This window comes from Hyalella azteca, unplaced genomic scaffold (assembly GCF_000764305.2).
Source record: "Hyalella azteca isolate HAZT.00-mixed unplaced genomic scaffold, Hazt_2.0.2 contig7054, whole genome shotgun sequence".
Lineage (NCBI taxonomy): Eukaryota > Metazoa > Arthropoda > Malacostraca > Amphipoda > Hyalellidae > Hyalella > Hyalella azteca.
In genome coordinates this window covers 494096-510774 of record NW_025937189.1, presented here as the reverse complement: position 1 = coordinate 510774, position 16679 = coordinate 494096, and the positions used below count along the sequence as shown (strand labels likewise).

The window sequence follows — 16679 nt, the reverse complement described above, 5'->3', positions numbered from 1 at the left end:
ACAGAACTAATATTTAAGCTTATCCCGATGATCCCGCAAAATCAGTTGGTATGCACTTTGTACGGAGCTAGACCAGACCTACTACATTGTCATTCAAGAACATGCACTTGTTTTTTTTCTTCTCGCTACAACCACAAGCTGGTATAGATATGCTGTATTAGTATAGGCTGGCAAAATTTGTTCATAATTTTTTTCTGAGTGATTTTTGGTGTTTTAAATTCTTAATTATTTTCATATTTTTGTGATTTTGTAATTATTTCTAACTATTTTGATTTTTGAGTAATAGTATCCTATTTACATGATTTTGTACATATGTCGCTACAAATTCCATCACTCAATGTGCCTTGTAACTTGATAATGAATGATTGCTACATTCGAAACGTTGTTAAAGAAATAAATATGTCCATCGGTACCCTGATTTTCGATTTACCGGAGCAAACGAAAAATCTTGTTCGATCTATTGAAAAAACTAATAAGAAAATTGTAAATAAAACGAATTCTCTGGTCTTCAATGAAACCTGCTCAAATGCTGTATTATTCCTACCAAGACAGCTGCATCTGGTGCCCCGTACGATAGCTGCTTGATATCGATTTTACTGATGTGTGACAACAACATAGAGTACGTTCTCAGTGAGTTACTGAGGTGCGACAACATTGAGTACGTTCTCAGTGAGTTACTGAGGTGTGACAACTGACAACAACATAGAGTGCGTTCTCAGTGAGTTACTGAGGTGTGACAACTGACAACAACATAGTATGCGTTCTCAGTGAGTTTTTCTCCGTCGTTGCAGAGATCAGGTAGAATGACGATAAAATATGAATCAGTTTACTACTGGACTGATCGTCTGCATTAATATGTGTCATTAAATATTAGTATTCCTATTATTATTTTTTATAGAAATGATCAGCTGTGGCATGGAGCGCTATACTCTTGCTTATTTTTCCATATACTGCAGGAAATGCTTATAATTTTATTCAGCTATAACTATTTAAAAAACGTAAAATTTGTTACCTATATCTCTTAGCATCGCATGTCTATGAATCCTGACGTTTCCCTAGTCTAGTGAGGGATGGTCTTTAAGTGATCTTAAAGACCATCTTGTGATCAAGTGTCGATGGTCTTTTCTTTTTTAGTCTACTAACGAATCACAAGAAATATCTACTAATTATAAGAAATATCTACTAATCACAAGAAATATATACTAATTATAAGAAATATTTACTAATCATGAGTAACGCATGGATCTGGAAGCTTTTTTGTTTGTTCATTGATTTGCTCATTTGATTTCTGCAATCGTTCCCTTATAATGTATGCAGCTGCTCTACTTATGCAACAAGAGTTCAGAACCATCTTGTGTTCTGCAATAGAATTAAGAACTAAGAATCAAGAAGACATTATGAATTAATCTCTTTTTTCTCAATTGATCCAACGTTAGATTTTAACAAACCACATAAGTGCGCTCCACGTATTCAGTTGTTGAGATAACCATTGCTAAACAAATCGCAGTGTTTTACATACGCGACTGTAGTTAGTAGTTTCTAATTTTACCGATGGCTTTGTGTTTATCTCAATTGGTTTTCCTACATTTTAAATTTCACCAAAATTTAATCAGTTAATAATCGTTAACATTCAATTTTAATTAATGCTGCATCATCACTTATCATTTGGGTCCGACATTGTTTCATTTCAAGTCAGCTTTCAGATAGCTACCGTGCAAGAATAACTTGATGATAAGCAAAGCGTGTTGACACGAAGATAATCCTACGTCATCTCCTGAGCGTGCGTGTCAAGGCCTCCTCCATGCAGTCACCGGCGCTACTTCTTCCGTTGAGCGAGATCGAGGTTTGCGGCGTCATCACTTTTGTGATGATCGAACTTTGTGTGTCAAATGAAATGATGGGTCAAGTTATTCGTTTGTATGGTAAGACGTTTATGTGTGACTTGATTTTGATTAGGCTTCATTTCTGTTTATTCATTAATGACCGAAAATTATATATAAAAATAATAAAAGCATGTGTCATGTACGTATAAAATATGTAAAACACTTATAAAATGTATAAGTTAGAGGTCGTATTTTACTCACGATGTAAATCTGACTATGCAATTTTGACTGCCCTATGAATCGGCATTCATATGTCATTTATCAACTGTCATAGCACGATAGGTTTTAGACATTCGGATCCTCATTTGGGAAATTTACAGTGAATTTTATTGATCGATTCATGAAATTATATCTCAAATGACTTGATTTCTATTGAATGATGCCCATCGTGTATCTGCTTACCGTTTAAAATACATCCACATGCGTGTTTTGGAAGTGTTAAAGACTAAATTTTGTGTGCGGAATTTTCATGGGCGTGTTCCCTCATGACCGAAACGACTCTGATGATTCTTTGGATCCTCAGAAGACAGTGATTAATTACAAACTCTAGGAAAATTTCCCCAGCTTTGGATAGATGGTAATTTCTTGTGGAAAAAGGGAAGAAAGTGTTTTAAGTTAGCCAAATTTTTCATGACATCAATGATATTAACATTTTAAAAAACAAGTAACCTGCTCATTGAGTCATAAATTAGGAAACGATTTAAAAGAAGTTTGAGAGCCTCCGCATAACGACTTCAGAAGAAAAGCTTTCACTAGTTGCGATTTATGCTGCATAAGAACAACTATCGTGTTGTACCTACGCCTTGACTCGTAACGATGTCAGCGAGGCTATAAGTTGCACGTCACTCAACGTGCTTGACTGCTTCCACCGCTACGCCTGACCTAATCATACGCCTTGCGCTGCCGTCCGCTAGACTACCACCTCTCTCGACGCGTCGCTTCGCACTGCGCCTGCGCGTCGCCGGAGGCTGGAGACGCTGCAGCTCGTTTTCTTGACGTATCTTCTTCGCGGGATCTGCGGCTTAAATTTAAGTCTCGTAAATCCTATTGCCTCAATTCATAGAAAACTCGCGGTCAAGGATCATGTGCTTTCTAAGGTATTTTTTATTAAAATCTTACGCCTTTAAATTTAAAAGTTCGTTGATTCTCATCTAACCACCACCGTTTGAGTCATTCAGTGAACTTAGGAGAAATTAGCGGAACTTCGGTTTGCATTTAGAGTTATTTCAGTCTAAGAAGATTCAATTGTGATATAATAAAATCTTCCGGTTATTGCTACAGTAGGATCCTAGTCGATATCCTAAATTGATGCTTCTCGGAGTACTGTCCAGTGTGTCCATGATGTCGTTTTAGATTTTGTTTCATCCTATTTGTAATAATATCCTCATCTATATATATAAAGACGGATTATATTCGTTTTTTAGAGAAACTGTACTAAGAAAGGTTTAGCCGTAGAGGTTAGGTGTGGAAATACTAATGGCAATGCAGTTTCAAAGCGAGATCTCGCTGCAGCAATGCAGCCTTGAGCAGCGCGGTCACTGGCGATGCAAGATGAAGTTGTTTCACTTGTTTGCCGTCGACCGCTACGGCCACTCACCTGGTAACTTACATTCTATTATCGTCCTGCAGTTGCTATTCTTAAATTTGTGTTGTGTCAACGGCGGACTAAACATCGCTGATATTTTATCATGTCTTCGTTATAGAAAATGTTCTAGCTTAACTGTTGATGTGGTTAGGGATTAAATTTTGCAAAGTACGTTGAGGATGTTGGCTATTAATTTTATTAGTTCAACCACGATTAATTTAGTGATGAGTCTAATTGCCTATTCTTAGAAATTATTATCTGAGTAATGCGTCTAATTAAGGAAAAAAATCATGAAGAATTATGCAAATTAAGAATAGATTTTCGTTTCTATTTTTGCATGATTAGAAAATGAACATAAAGCCAATATAGATTGGTACATGCTTTACGATGTCAAGAGTATCACTGCAGCAGGTTACGATCGTGTCGTTGCGCTCAAGCCTCAGTGGGAGCTGCGTTCTGGGAAGCTGTGCGCGTATGAGCGCCGTTATGCGCACTGCGAGGACGTGTACTTCGGTCCTCTATAACGGAGCTGATCGAGCTTCTGTGACGCTTGTGCGCAGAGCACAAAAACTGCAGAATTACGAGAAAGATAGACAAAACAAAAGAAGTCGATGAAAGCGAATTAATTCCGAAAGTGAATTTGAAGTTGGAGATGACGCTTCAAAAATTCTTTTATAATAGAAAGCATAGCTTAGGACAAACTGTTAATTACTTACTAGGAATTTTTTCCAGTGTAGATATGTATAGATTATAAGCAAAGTTTAATGTCATTGAAGTTTGTCACCGTAACAAAGCTTGAACCTTTGCTACGACTGGACTTCCTGTCGAAGTTTATAACTGACACTACATAACCAAGACAAGAATGAACACTAGTAAGAGCACAAAGTTTAGACACTAGTATTGACACTAGTATTAGCACTAGTATCAATTCATCTCAGTGACCTGACACTCTACTCTCATGTTTAATTATTTTAAAGTCTTCTTATTGCTTATGGTCCTCTTAGGACGGATACTTTTATAAGCGAATGTACCTTGAAAGGAGTGTTCCTCTAATAACCCTAATAAGTGTTCGCATCAGGCGATTGAAAAGATTTAGAGATAATCAGCAACCGGGTTTTCATTCCACCTTGATAGGGTGCCAAGGGACTGGCTGAAACTGAGATCATAATCACTGACCACTGCTCTATCGTGTCGCGTTGCGGGCGCGCAAGCACTGCAACCTAACTCAAGCAGCCAGCCCAGCCATTACAGCCAAACAAACTCTTGCAGTCCGGGGTGTTGTGACTCCGCTAACGTCCGCCAGTTGACTCCTGCTGCTATCTTGCACACGTTCATGTCTTGTTGCTGTCTTGCACACGTTCATGTCTTGTTGCTGTCTTGCACACGTTCGTGTCTTGCTGCTGTCTTGCACACGTTCGTGTCTTGCTGCTGTCTTGCACACGTTCAGATTAGGTATATCGTCTTCCAATCATGTGGATTTAGAGAGGAAAAACGATTATCGTTGAGGTTAGTTGTTACACTTCAATATTTCACCCGCCTAAACGCTTGTTAGGTGGGTTTAATATATGATGAAACATTAGATACTCAGCCTAAATAGCCCAATGAAGCGCATTTTGAATTTGAAATGTTTCTACTAAACGAAACCTGCATTTTATGACGCGAAAAACGGGACTCAAGCACCTTCATGAAGTTTTACTTTGAGCAGCGAATTGCCGGAGAATATTGACCGACGCAAATATATATGTGGAACGGCCTTATATATCAAATTGAATAACTAGCAGAATCAGTGTACAATTAGCTCCCTACCACCCATCGTCTGTGTGCCGTGCGATCGATGTGGAATATTGTATGCCATCTACGCACCCCTTGCTGGTCGGTCTGCTCTTTATATCTGCACTATCTTAGAACGAGATTGGTTCAATAAATATTTCAAACTTTCTGCACCGTTGAATCATAAAGAAAAATAATAATTTTACCGACCGTACACTGCTCCATGAGCCATTCGCACAGTATAACTACAAAATAAATTAATCTACACTGCTTCATTACCCATTCCCGCACAGTATAGCTACAAAATAGTAGACTAATGTACACTGCTTCATTACCCATTCCCGCACAGTATAGCTACAAAATAGTAGACTAATGTACACTGCTTCATTACCCATTCCCGCACAGTATAGCTACAAAATAGTAGACTAATGTACACTGCTTCATGACCCATTCTCGCGCAGTATAGCTACAAAATAGTAGACTAATGTACACTGCTTCATGACCCATTCCGGCACAGTATAGTTACAAAATATGTTAATGTATACTGCTCCATGAGCTTTTCCCGCACAGTATAGCTATAGAATAGGCTAAAGTACACTTCGATGTCATTTTCGTACAGTACGACTCACTGCAGAATAGGCTAAAACGTTAATCGCGACTATGTTTGCAATTCTCACTAGATTGTCCAAATGAAGTAACTTAAATATTCATTTCGCTCCAAGCCCTAACTTAATTATTGTTTTATCTTTGATGAACACTCTTACACAACTTGATTCAAGTCTACTTTTCTAACATTTTTCTTCCTAAGATTTTGAATCTAGAGAGGAAAAATCAAGTTTCAGGGTGGCCTCTTTACTTCACTTTTATTAATTAATTAGTTCCAACTGATAACTAATGAATGGAAGGCTGAGGATTAGATCACCAGCGCGGTGCACCGAGTGATAAGGACGCCACATGGTGGCCGGTGATAACCCAGACGCGCTCCTAGATTTATCTGTAACACAGACCACCTGCAGTAATGATGCAGTGAGCAAAATTTCATTATACATAACCGTAGCAGAGTGAAATTATGATGTATCAAATTGACCTTGAGTAAATACGGGCTATAGCCTGCCATCATCATCGAATGCTGTAGCCTGCCTTCATCTAATGCTGTAGCCTGCCATCATCATCTAATGCTGTAGCCTGCCGTCATCATCTAATGCTGTAGCCTGCCATCATCTAATGCTGTAGCTTTCCGTCATCATCTAATGCTGTAGCCTGCCATCATCGTCTAATGCTCTAGCCTGCCGTCATCATCTAATGCTGTAGCCTGCCGTCATCGGTTGCATGCGTGACTTGTGAAGGTAGTGGTTATTGTGCATGCAACCAAGGTAGTTTGTGGTTGAGATAGTGGTCTCCATCTTTAATTGTCGATATATGTTGCTGGTGGACAGTTTCAAGGTTGCGTAACATTCATCTGTCAGTCTTCTTATAACGAAATAAAGCCCATTATACAGCAAATAATATTGTTTTCTGGTTTAAATAAACGTTTGTTTAGGAGGGTGTAATGGGGCTAATAATTGGAGATGCCTGTTGCTATATAATTTCGTATGTCTTCTTCTCATTATGTTATTCGATGAATGCGAGCTGCTGAAGTCTGATGGTTTCTTGACTTAGTGAGAGAATTTTTTAAAATGGGCTTTAGTCATAAGCAACAATTATAATTTTCAAACTTTATTTTTATTGCAATGCTTGTCGACATTGGCTGTTTCCAGCAGTTACTCCCTGGCAAGTTTTCTCGCTTGCTTCTGAATTTCACAGGGAAACTGAAATAAATTTTCAGTGCTCAACTCATGATTAATGATTTACCGTATTTTGATATCTTTACGTGTTTTAACCTGCACAACGTATCATGAATTAGGAGTAATTTTATTGTTGTATTAATTTTTAGTTTTTACCAACTCAAATTTATAAATGAAAGTAGGCTGAGCAGCATAGTTGAATTGACTTGAGTGACTTGGATCTTGAGTCGCTGGCAGTCGTGGCAGGCTGGCGCAAAAACATTTAAGTTGCGATTAATGAAGTCAAATCAATTTCTATTACCGATCTTATTGCAATCATGGGATTTAATTGGTTTACCTGCTCATGTCTTTTCTGACTCGTTGACGTCTAATTGGAATATGGAGGTGAATTCGACGAACTAGTTAACTTACCATATAGACTCATTCTGCACGACAACGGATCGAAATGAGAAGTGTTTTTATTTGTAACTATAATAAAGTTTGTACCATTCATTTTTCGTCGATGTTTAAAAACTTTCTTTAATTTGTTTTGCAATTATTACTCATAAGAAATTCAGTGGGAGAAAATAGGATTGTGATTGTCATTGAGGGGCTCGGGATAAAGCTATGTTCCAGTAAAGTGGGTAAACAGAATTGTTTAACGGCAGAGGTCGAAGGGAAGATCGAACCTGCTATGTAACGGATGTTCTGCGGCTGGACACTTCTATTAAGAACTGTACTAAGTTTACTACCAAATAATAACATCAATAACAGCAAAATTACTCTAGTCTACCATTTGCCTTTTCCTTTTATTGACCTAAATATTTTTTCTTCACTTGGCAGGAGGCGCTGCGTGCCGCCGCCACAGACCTGGAGCTGTGCGGGCTGCTGGAGGCCTCGACACCAACCAGCGCCCCGCTACCTGCTGCTGCTGGGGGCGGTGGTGATGTCGTGCTGCAGGACAAGCTCATCACTGAAGCTTCCCTTGGTGAGTGATTTGCCCAGAAATCGAGCATAATTAGCAAAAAGACTTAATTTAGAGGAATATAATAATGAAAATGATGCTTATCTAATTGCTTCCGTAGGTACCTCGTCGAATTTTTCTCATTTAATTGTAATTTTGAAGAAGCCACTGAATCGAGCGAGGAGAAAATTTTAGATTTTCGCATATAATCTCTTGCGGTTGATGTACACAGGAGGTATTCTTAGCAAGTAATTATTTAATTTGGGTCCGTAGAGTGCATGCTTTGTTCACATTTTACCATAGAAAGTTCATCAACAGGGCAGTACTTTTATGTGTAGAAATGTTGTGCTGAAAATGACATAAAGGAAGTGTTAGTTTTGTCGGCGGGCGCCAGTAGCTTATCATTGGATCTTCCGTATACGTGCGCGGCGCTGGTAGGGACTATAAATTTTGAATGAGTTTCTAGGGCATACATTAAACACCGTCTAGTTTTTACCTCTCTTATCAGCGATATTTCTTTAAAATTCCGTGTGCATGTCCTATATAAGAGTACTTTCTTCTTATATTTAGCATTTTTTTTTTGGAAGCCGTTTTAATTGGTGGTTTATCTAGTAATGAATCTAGATTAATAATTGCGTATTATAGCACATATTTTATTTGATTATTAGTAACAACTTTAATTGGGTACCAAATTTCCTATTTATATTCTAATTTAAAGCTATGTCAATCATATTGGCTCCAGTTTATTTATATTTCAATCTCTGCTGCTTTAGATTTACTTATAATCTTCATAAAATCCTGAAACAATCGCTCAATACTAGGTTTTGTGATTTTGGTCTTTGGATTAATTATGTAGCTTCATGATTCTGCCTTGCAAAAACATTCTTATAATTTTTTCATTGTTTTAGGCGTCTTCAGTCATTTATCTACGCTGACGTCCACCCTGGAATCTATAAGCTCGATTATCATCGCTCAACAAGAACGACAGCTAAAGTCGGAAGATGGTTTCCCGGAATTTGAAAGTGACGTGCTAGCTGACAGTAAACCTCAGCTGTCAGCATCTGACACAGGTGGTACAGACGTCACAGCTGCACAACCTAACAGGTGCCATCAGGTGACAGATGACAGCGATGCAGGCGGTGGCAGTGGCACCTGTCCCTCCGTTGCCACCGACCACTGCTACAGCCTCAGCTCCTCTGACGCTACTACCAGGGCTCTCCAGGCTCTGCAAGAAGGTGGGTCAATTAATAATGGTGAGATCTTGGAGTAAAATTTGGTTTGAATTGGAAAATTGTAAATAAAATTTATTATTAATAATTTTGTTTAAAATTAATTATTAATAATTTTGTTTAAAATTTATTATTATTTATTTTGTTTGAAATTTGTCATTAATAATTTTGTTTGAAATTTAGTATTATTTATTTTGTTTGAAAGTTATTATTAATAATTTTGTTTGATATTTATTATTATTAATTTTGTTTACATTTATTATGATTAAATTCATTTTAATAATGATGAATGCAACCTTCCTTCTCGGGAATTTTATAACGGTAATTTAAAATGAATACGACGGTGTTTAATGATGAGTTGAACAGGTCTCTCTGTAATTCATAATGGTTTGGAGTAAAAAAGATTATTGTTACAGGAAAGATGAAATATAATTGTTGATGAAATCTTGATTAAGCTTAAGCTTCTCTTCTGTGGAATGCCAGCAGGTTCCCAATAAAAAAAGTTATATTAGATGAATATAATTCTGCTTTGGCAGCATTTAGTTCCAAATTCATCCTGTCACCTCTTGTTTTAATTAAGCAATCTTGTTTTACTCAATTGTTAATGAAATAATCATTCAGAGTTACCGAGCATTGAAACTTTATAATTATTTCCTCATTGATATCGGTAGCTTTCTAATTAAAATATGCACATGACCGCTGCGTCTTCTTCAAGTAACTTTACTCTCGAGCGCATGGCGACAACTAACGTAATTTTTAGTGCATTGTTACAGTCATTAATGTGATCATCCAGCAATTTGATGATTTTCTCCAGTGGACGCTTGATGAAGTTGACAGTTGAGTGAATACGGCGTAGCGTTTGAATGGATGTCGTGTGTTGGATGTGGAACACGATGATAGCAGTTGACTGGATATCGTGTGTTGGATGCACAACATCCACACAATTTGCAAGCGACGTGAAGCACAGTGATTGATTTTATGCTTAGTCTATTAAAACTGGTATGCACTCATTTTGATCTTCGGATATCAAGCATTTGCTTCTTTTCAGTGCTGAAACGCTGTCCAGGTTTAAGGTTTAATTTTCAGCATCTGCTTTATATATATTCATGGTTGGTTTAGTTTTTGGAAAAACTTTCTTTTTGATTTTGAAGAAAACGTTCAAGACTATCTTTTGTTGCCATGTAGGATGTACCCGATCTCAGTTCGCAATCCCGCTGTTCGCAACTAATTGAATATTTTTACTAATTATTTCATGTATTTTTCTTCTACTCTATCCAGAACCCCGGAAGTTTATTATTTATCACTTCTTTGCTCTCAATTTTGCTATTGTTATTACCCTTGTAAACATATATTCTGAATCGCAAATAAAGCTCTTTGCAGTGTAATAGCTACGAAAACGCATTGGGCACAAAATTTTTGAGTTCACAAAGAAATTTTGAGAGACTAAATTATCTAACCTAGAACCGATCTAGCAACACCAAAAATGATAGCTTACAAATTATTTTCATCAATTTAAATACTAGAGATAGGTTTTCACATGATTCAGATGATTTTGCATTCAAAAATACAAAATTTTGGCGTTTGGGTTGATAAAGTTCGAGAAGTCGTGTTGCTTTGTGTGCCTGAGAGGAGGGACGGACGCTCGACTACCGAACACGGCTTGCTGAGACAATTGTAAGATGCATGCTCACGCGCCATGTTTTCTGGGCTCCTAAGAAGTGGCCTGGCAATAATCTTCGACGAGCAAGTATTTATTTGGTGGTCGCCTCTAGTCGCTCCTAATTGTGCGGCCACAACGCAATGCCCACTGCCAGTGAACTTAAAGCTCCTCTTGACCGCTCATAACATTCCCGGACATATGCCGGCCACTGCCCGGCCGCCTCGTTTAGCAACTAAACTGCACCATGAATTTCCGAGGCTGGACGAGGAATGCGCTAAATGCCGCTAAACTCAAAGTTGTCGTTTCTTGAATCAGACTTGTTAGTACATTAAAAAATTGTATGAGGCTTATCGGTAAGGTTGAACACTTTCATAAGAGTTTATATGCATGAAAATTGGTATTTTTGTGGAGGGTTTCGAAAATTTACTGCTGGTAATAAAATTTTTGGTTAACAAGCAACGCTTAGATTGTGGCGTTATATATCATTTTAATAATGCTTCTGGATGTTGATTTTTTATATCCACAATGCGATTCGAGGAAGGAAACACTATACGAGCTGAAACATGATTTCTATCATTTGCTCAGAATATTTGATCTATTTTCTGAAAATCCATCCTAAGTTGGATCAGAATGCTCTTCAGAGTGGACAAATTGGTCTCTTTTCACAACATTCTACTGTAAACTGTAATTAAACTCCAGTTATTTTTTGTTTTTATTGTTATCACCTTAGAATTTGTAGGTACTAGAAGAAACGTTCAAGCTAAGTTTTTATTTTTCTCGGTTTTTTCTTCCTGCCCCGCAGAATCACGGAACGGGTATTTTATCTGCCCTCTTAAACATTTTTCTTCGAAACTGCAAATTCTGTTGTACGAAATTAAATTTTAATTAATGTCTATTTACGATATTTTATATTTGGTTACTATTTTAGACATCTTTACTTAATTTGTGCACGCGATATAAGTGACGCAACTGAGTATAGAGTTTTGAGTGGAGACCCTCTGAATGGCAGTCGAGGTGTCATAGCGCCACGTCTTCAACTTTATAGGCTCCTGACGTGGTTCCCTGTCCTAAGGGAGCTCCAATGGCAACGATTTGTATACCCAGTAGAGGCGCTTGACCTGGATTTTACTCGATGTTTATGCCATAATTTACAACATACTCAGATGTATAAAGTTGATAACAAATAAGAAACTGAAACGAAAATGATGGTTCCTCGATAGCCGTGTCGTACGGAGGCGAGAGCTGCGTCAGGTAAGGTGTGCACTATTATTTTGGGAGCACACGACGACGGTGTCAATTTGGTCTAAGCTCAGCCGCGAACAACCTGTCATTTGCACGCGAAGCCTTCAGGCAAATGAACACCACTCTCGTTGCCAGTCACACGTTGAGCCTATGGCCTGCCTCCCGGCGATTACCAAGGCCTTCTACGCTTAGGGCTTGAGTGATGAGTCTTTGGAGTCGCTTTTAAATGTCAACTGTAATATATACACAGTATAAAGGGCTCACAGCTTGGGCTTAAAGGATAATGATCCAGCAGTGCTTCATTGCCTGGATTGTGCCGCTCTTGTGGACATGTTGCATAGCCTACTATATAGGATGCGCAATTACGGATTCTCGAGCCATCTTTGCTATACCATAATATGAATAGTAATGTGGCAGTGGCTCATTATTGGCTCTGACGTGAGGACATTACTCCAGGATGACGAAGGATATTTCATCCATAAATTTTTAACATTCGCTCTCATCACTAATATTTCTCATGTCTAAGCGGTATGGTCATTCGTTATTTATGAGCCATCATTATGCCACTTCTAATTGAAATTTGTAAAGATCTGTAAATAATTTTCAACATAAAACAGAAACTATACAACCAAAAGAAATAATGCAGATCGATATATTCAAATGAATGTGTAATAAATGCAACTGGGTCTCGAGCACAACCTAGGCCAAATTATTGCCTACATAAATGCTGTATTTGAATCATAAAGATCGAGTGAGTAATGAATCGTGAAAGTCACGTCGTGTTTGCTGTTTAATATGGCCAGAGTCATTTATGTAAGTTTAGCGCGTGCTCTTTTTTATGTTATGGAATGAAATTTGCTACTGTATGGTAAGTACTTATCTCGGGGCGTTGAGATCTCACATGCAGCCGTTGTCACAAGAGAATTTATACCAGAATCTGCCGAACTATAAATTAGCGTTCAGGGGGTCGAGAAAAGTGACTTAAAGTGACTTTTTAAAGTATTTTCTTCTTCACTCGCATTGATCGTGTGGTAATAAACATGTTTGTTTTGATCTGGGAGTGATTGTATGAGTTTATACGTATCTGCACTTCTGCCCAGGTGGCGGGGTACACATTTACGAGGAGATAAATTTTGTTCTCGAATGATTTAGAGAGCGAAAAAAAAATCCCACTCCGAAATCTCATTTATTGCAAATAGTACGCTTTTGGTCAATTAGTTTCAGTTCGAACTGCGACTGGGTTTAGAATTAAGCCATACTGTGAGCAATTACATTCTTAGTGCATAGTAAAGACTCGACTGATAAGCTTTGATCAGTGATTGTTTGCACCAAAAAGTCGTTTTATGTCAACATATTGAGAACAAAACTTCAAGGTTAAGGTATACATAATATCTAAAAATATTATGTTATGTAAGACCATTGAATACATCCGTCAACATTATTTTTTTAATATTATTTCTAAATATTGTTAGTAAATATATTTGTTTGTTATTAATTGCTTTGTGATCTTTCAATTCGCACGGAATGTTATTAATAAAAAATGTAAAATTAACTACTATTTTTTAATAAAAAGGCCGTATAATGAGTATTATTAATCATCTAGAGATTACTGATAACAAATATAACATATCAGCTAGTACGAATTTGTTAGTGCCTTGCAGCACAGCGCGACAATCGTCATCAGAATTACGAACGGACCAGGCTGAAGCCGACGATAATGCTGAAATACAATGCAATTAAAAGAGTATTTATTTGCGGATAAAATTGTTTTAGCCCACACGGTCCTCAGCTTTGTATAGGTGCGTGCAAACGAACGATTGCGTGCGCGAGTCTTCGCTGGTAATTGATTTCTCATGGTTATCGTCCCGCCTATAGTCTCTTTATCGCCGGCCAGACGCCAATAACTTTGGACTGTTTGTGGCTATACCCACTACCTCTTGTGCAATGCTTGTGTCCAATGCACGCCTTCGTACGCAAGATGTGGCCTTGAATATTGAAAACTTTGATATTATTATTAATTTTTATCCATCAAACTGGAACAAATTTTAAAATTTGTAACACCGACCACAAGTTGGCAGGATACACCAGGATTTCATCTGACTTGGTTTTGACCTTTTCAAGTGTTGTTTCGCTGTCAACGCTTAAATGTTTTCAGTGATGTTATAAATTACTTTTTAAACTTTGCTAATGGTGCAAAAAAATATTACAGCAGTTTTACCACCCACAACTCTGTAGAGCAATAAACTTTAAAGCAATAACGTGCGTCAGCACTGGTTTACTGTCGTAACCTACCACCTCCCTACCGGCGTTTCTTCTCCCACTGATGTCATTGCCGTACAAGGAATCGGTATTCAGTTGGATATTTTAACTCGCGTGTGTTTTATGGGAGAAGCAAATGCCTGTGGTTAGCCTCACTTAATCTCGACTGTGAAGTTCGCCGCAGCGCTTCTGGTTGCCGCGCTAAATTGCCTGCCGTTTCAAAACTGGCCAATCTCGGGTCTTCTTCAGCGAGCGCCTTCCCATTAAATTGGAATGCTCTGATCTCCACACTCGCTAATGCAACGGAACTACTCGCAAATGATACAAAAGAAGCGCCCCGCTGAGGGCTGTAGGTAGATATTCTAAAATTTGCTCAACTCGAGTGAGATCACTTGTTGAATTAAATGGAATTTTATTCTGAATATGTTCTGTGTTCCTCATCAAAGTCACTCAATGCCTGCAAACATGTTCCGGAAGATATTCATCGAAACTGTATGTTGGGCTGCAACATTTCCCATCTGGAAATTGTAGCCGGCATCTCGACATACTAGAAAGATTATTCTCTCTTCATATGTGTCCATACACTTGAACAAGTTCAATTGAAGGGTTCACTTGCACGTGAATAAATGCGTGCGTGCAAAAAACTGCAAGACCAGAAGTACGAAATTCCCTTATAGCTTAAGATTTAAAAATTGGACCTGAACCATATGATCATGATCATTTTGCTATAGATCTCAAAAGCCGCAGTAAATGGTGTGAATGAATATCAACATATATTCTCACGTGCATCGCTTAGGTTGGCATTGGAAACTCCTTAGGATTATTATTTGGAAACTTCCTAAGGGAAACTTCCTAATTATTTGGAATAAAAGATCGGTCGTTTTATTTCTTTAATTGTTTCAAGTGAGAATTCTCATTATCATTTTGTTCGATTGAAATCACAAGAACAGTTTGTCGAAAGTTAATTTTTGTGACTATCGTTTCGTGGCTTCGATATAGGCAGAAATACTTCCGATCTGCAATGTAATTAATGCCAACTTACTCTCGACTATTTTATTTGCTGGAATACTTGCAATTTATCAAAGTCGTGTCTTTTCGGCTGTTCTGCTTACTACGTTTAAATTATTGCACGTTTAAGTGAAGGAGAACTCTATGCGAAGTATTGGTCGTGTAATCGTACATAAATTCTTGTTTGCATGTCTGCACTTGGGTTAGTGATAAATAAAGCGTTAATCTTCAGCGCCTCTGACATGTGGCCTTAGCCATGGCAACCTTTAGGCCGTAAGCTCACCGCTCGCACTTGTGCTTCGTAATTGACATTGAAGGCCGTATAAATTCGTCCACCTGTACACTTTTCCGCGATTTTCAACGCTTGGTAGAACTTAGTGTTTTTATTATTTTTAAAGCTTTAATGCAAGTAATCTAGGTTCATTTCCAATGATAGGTTACGAATTTCAACATCTATTCCGACGTGACGTATCTAGAGGCTCGATCAAACATAAATCTATCGCTAAGGAGCGAAGAGTTCTTCTTTTATCACAACATCCATCTGAATATTGCAGCGTCGGTGGTGAATGGTGCGGTCTGCACCAGCCATTTTGGTGATCAACTTACACCTTTATCGGTTGCACCACATGCTGCTGGTCTACTTACACTCAATGATTTGGGTCGTTAAAAATTATTTTGCTTCTACTTTACGTTTATACATCTCCTTATCCAAGATGTAATTTTCATCTACTGCGGTTGAAGCTTTAAGTTATATTTTTATTCTGACATGAGTGTGCCCAACTCACCGCCGTGTGTGCGTCTCTTGCTCACTCGGGACAAACAGAAGCCAAGTGAATGTTTTTTACCCGCGAAGGTAGGTAGTATATCGCGCTGCTAAATGCGTCTTGTCTTGGTCGGCTTTCTGTGGTCGGGTTTAGTGCAAGCTCGCGGCATCCAATTATGATCGGCGCTGCGGTCTTGAGTGTGGATGTGGTCAATTTGACGGTGTTAGATGGCGCCATCATCGCGCACCCGACTACTAACAATAACGCGCCGTAATCACACCTTACAATAACTGACAAATCCGACAAGTTGCAATAATGTCCTCAATGGGCACCTTGTAGCCTGTTTCTTCAGCGCCAGTCTGATAAGAGGCGCGTCCGTTCGCCAAATATATGACCAGGACTGCTGGATTGCGCGCTTTACAGGCACTAAATCAGGCGCCTTATGCTAGTCATAGGCTCCTCAAGCAGGCACAGCGATATCTCGTAGCAGGTGAGCTACCGATTGTCTCTTCTGAAAGGCTAAACCGCGGCTCCTACTGGCTAGCACTGCGG

General features: G+C 38.4%; 1 protein-coding gene across 1 annotated transcript in view; it reads left to right on the top strand.

Annotated features, from left to right (window-relative positions):
• Positions 1–16679, top strand: part of LOC108668710 — a 69028-nt gene that overhangs the window by 25794 nt on the left and 26555 nt on the right. The window contains exons 2-3 of the mRNA XM_047881107.1: positions 7845–7989; positions 8874–9200. Coding sequence (XP_047737063.1) covers positions 7845–7989; positions 8874–9200 — 472 coding nt within the window. The remainder of the gene's footprint in view (positions 1–7844; positions 7990–8873; positions 9201–16679) is intronic.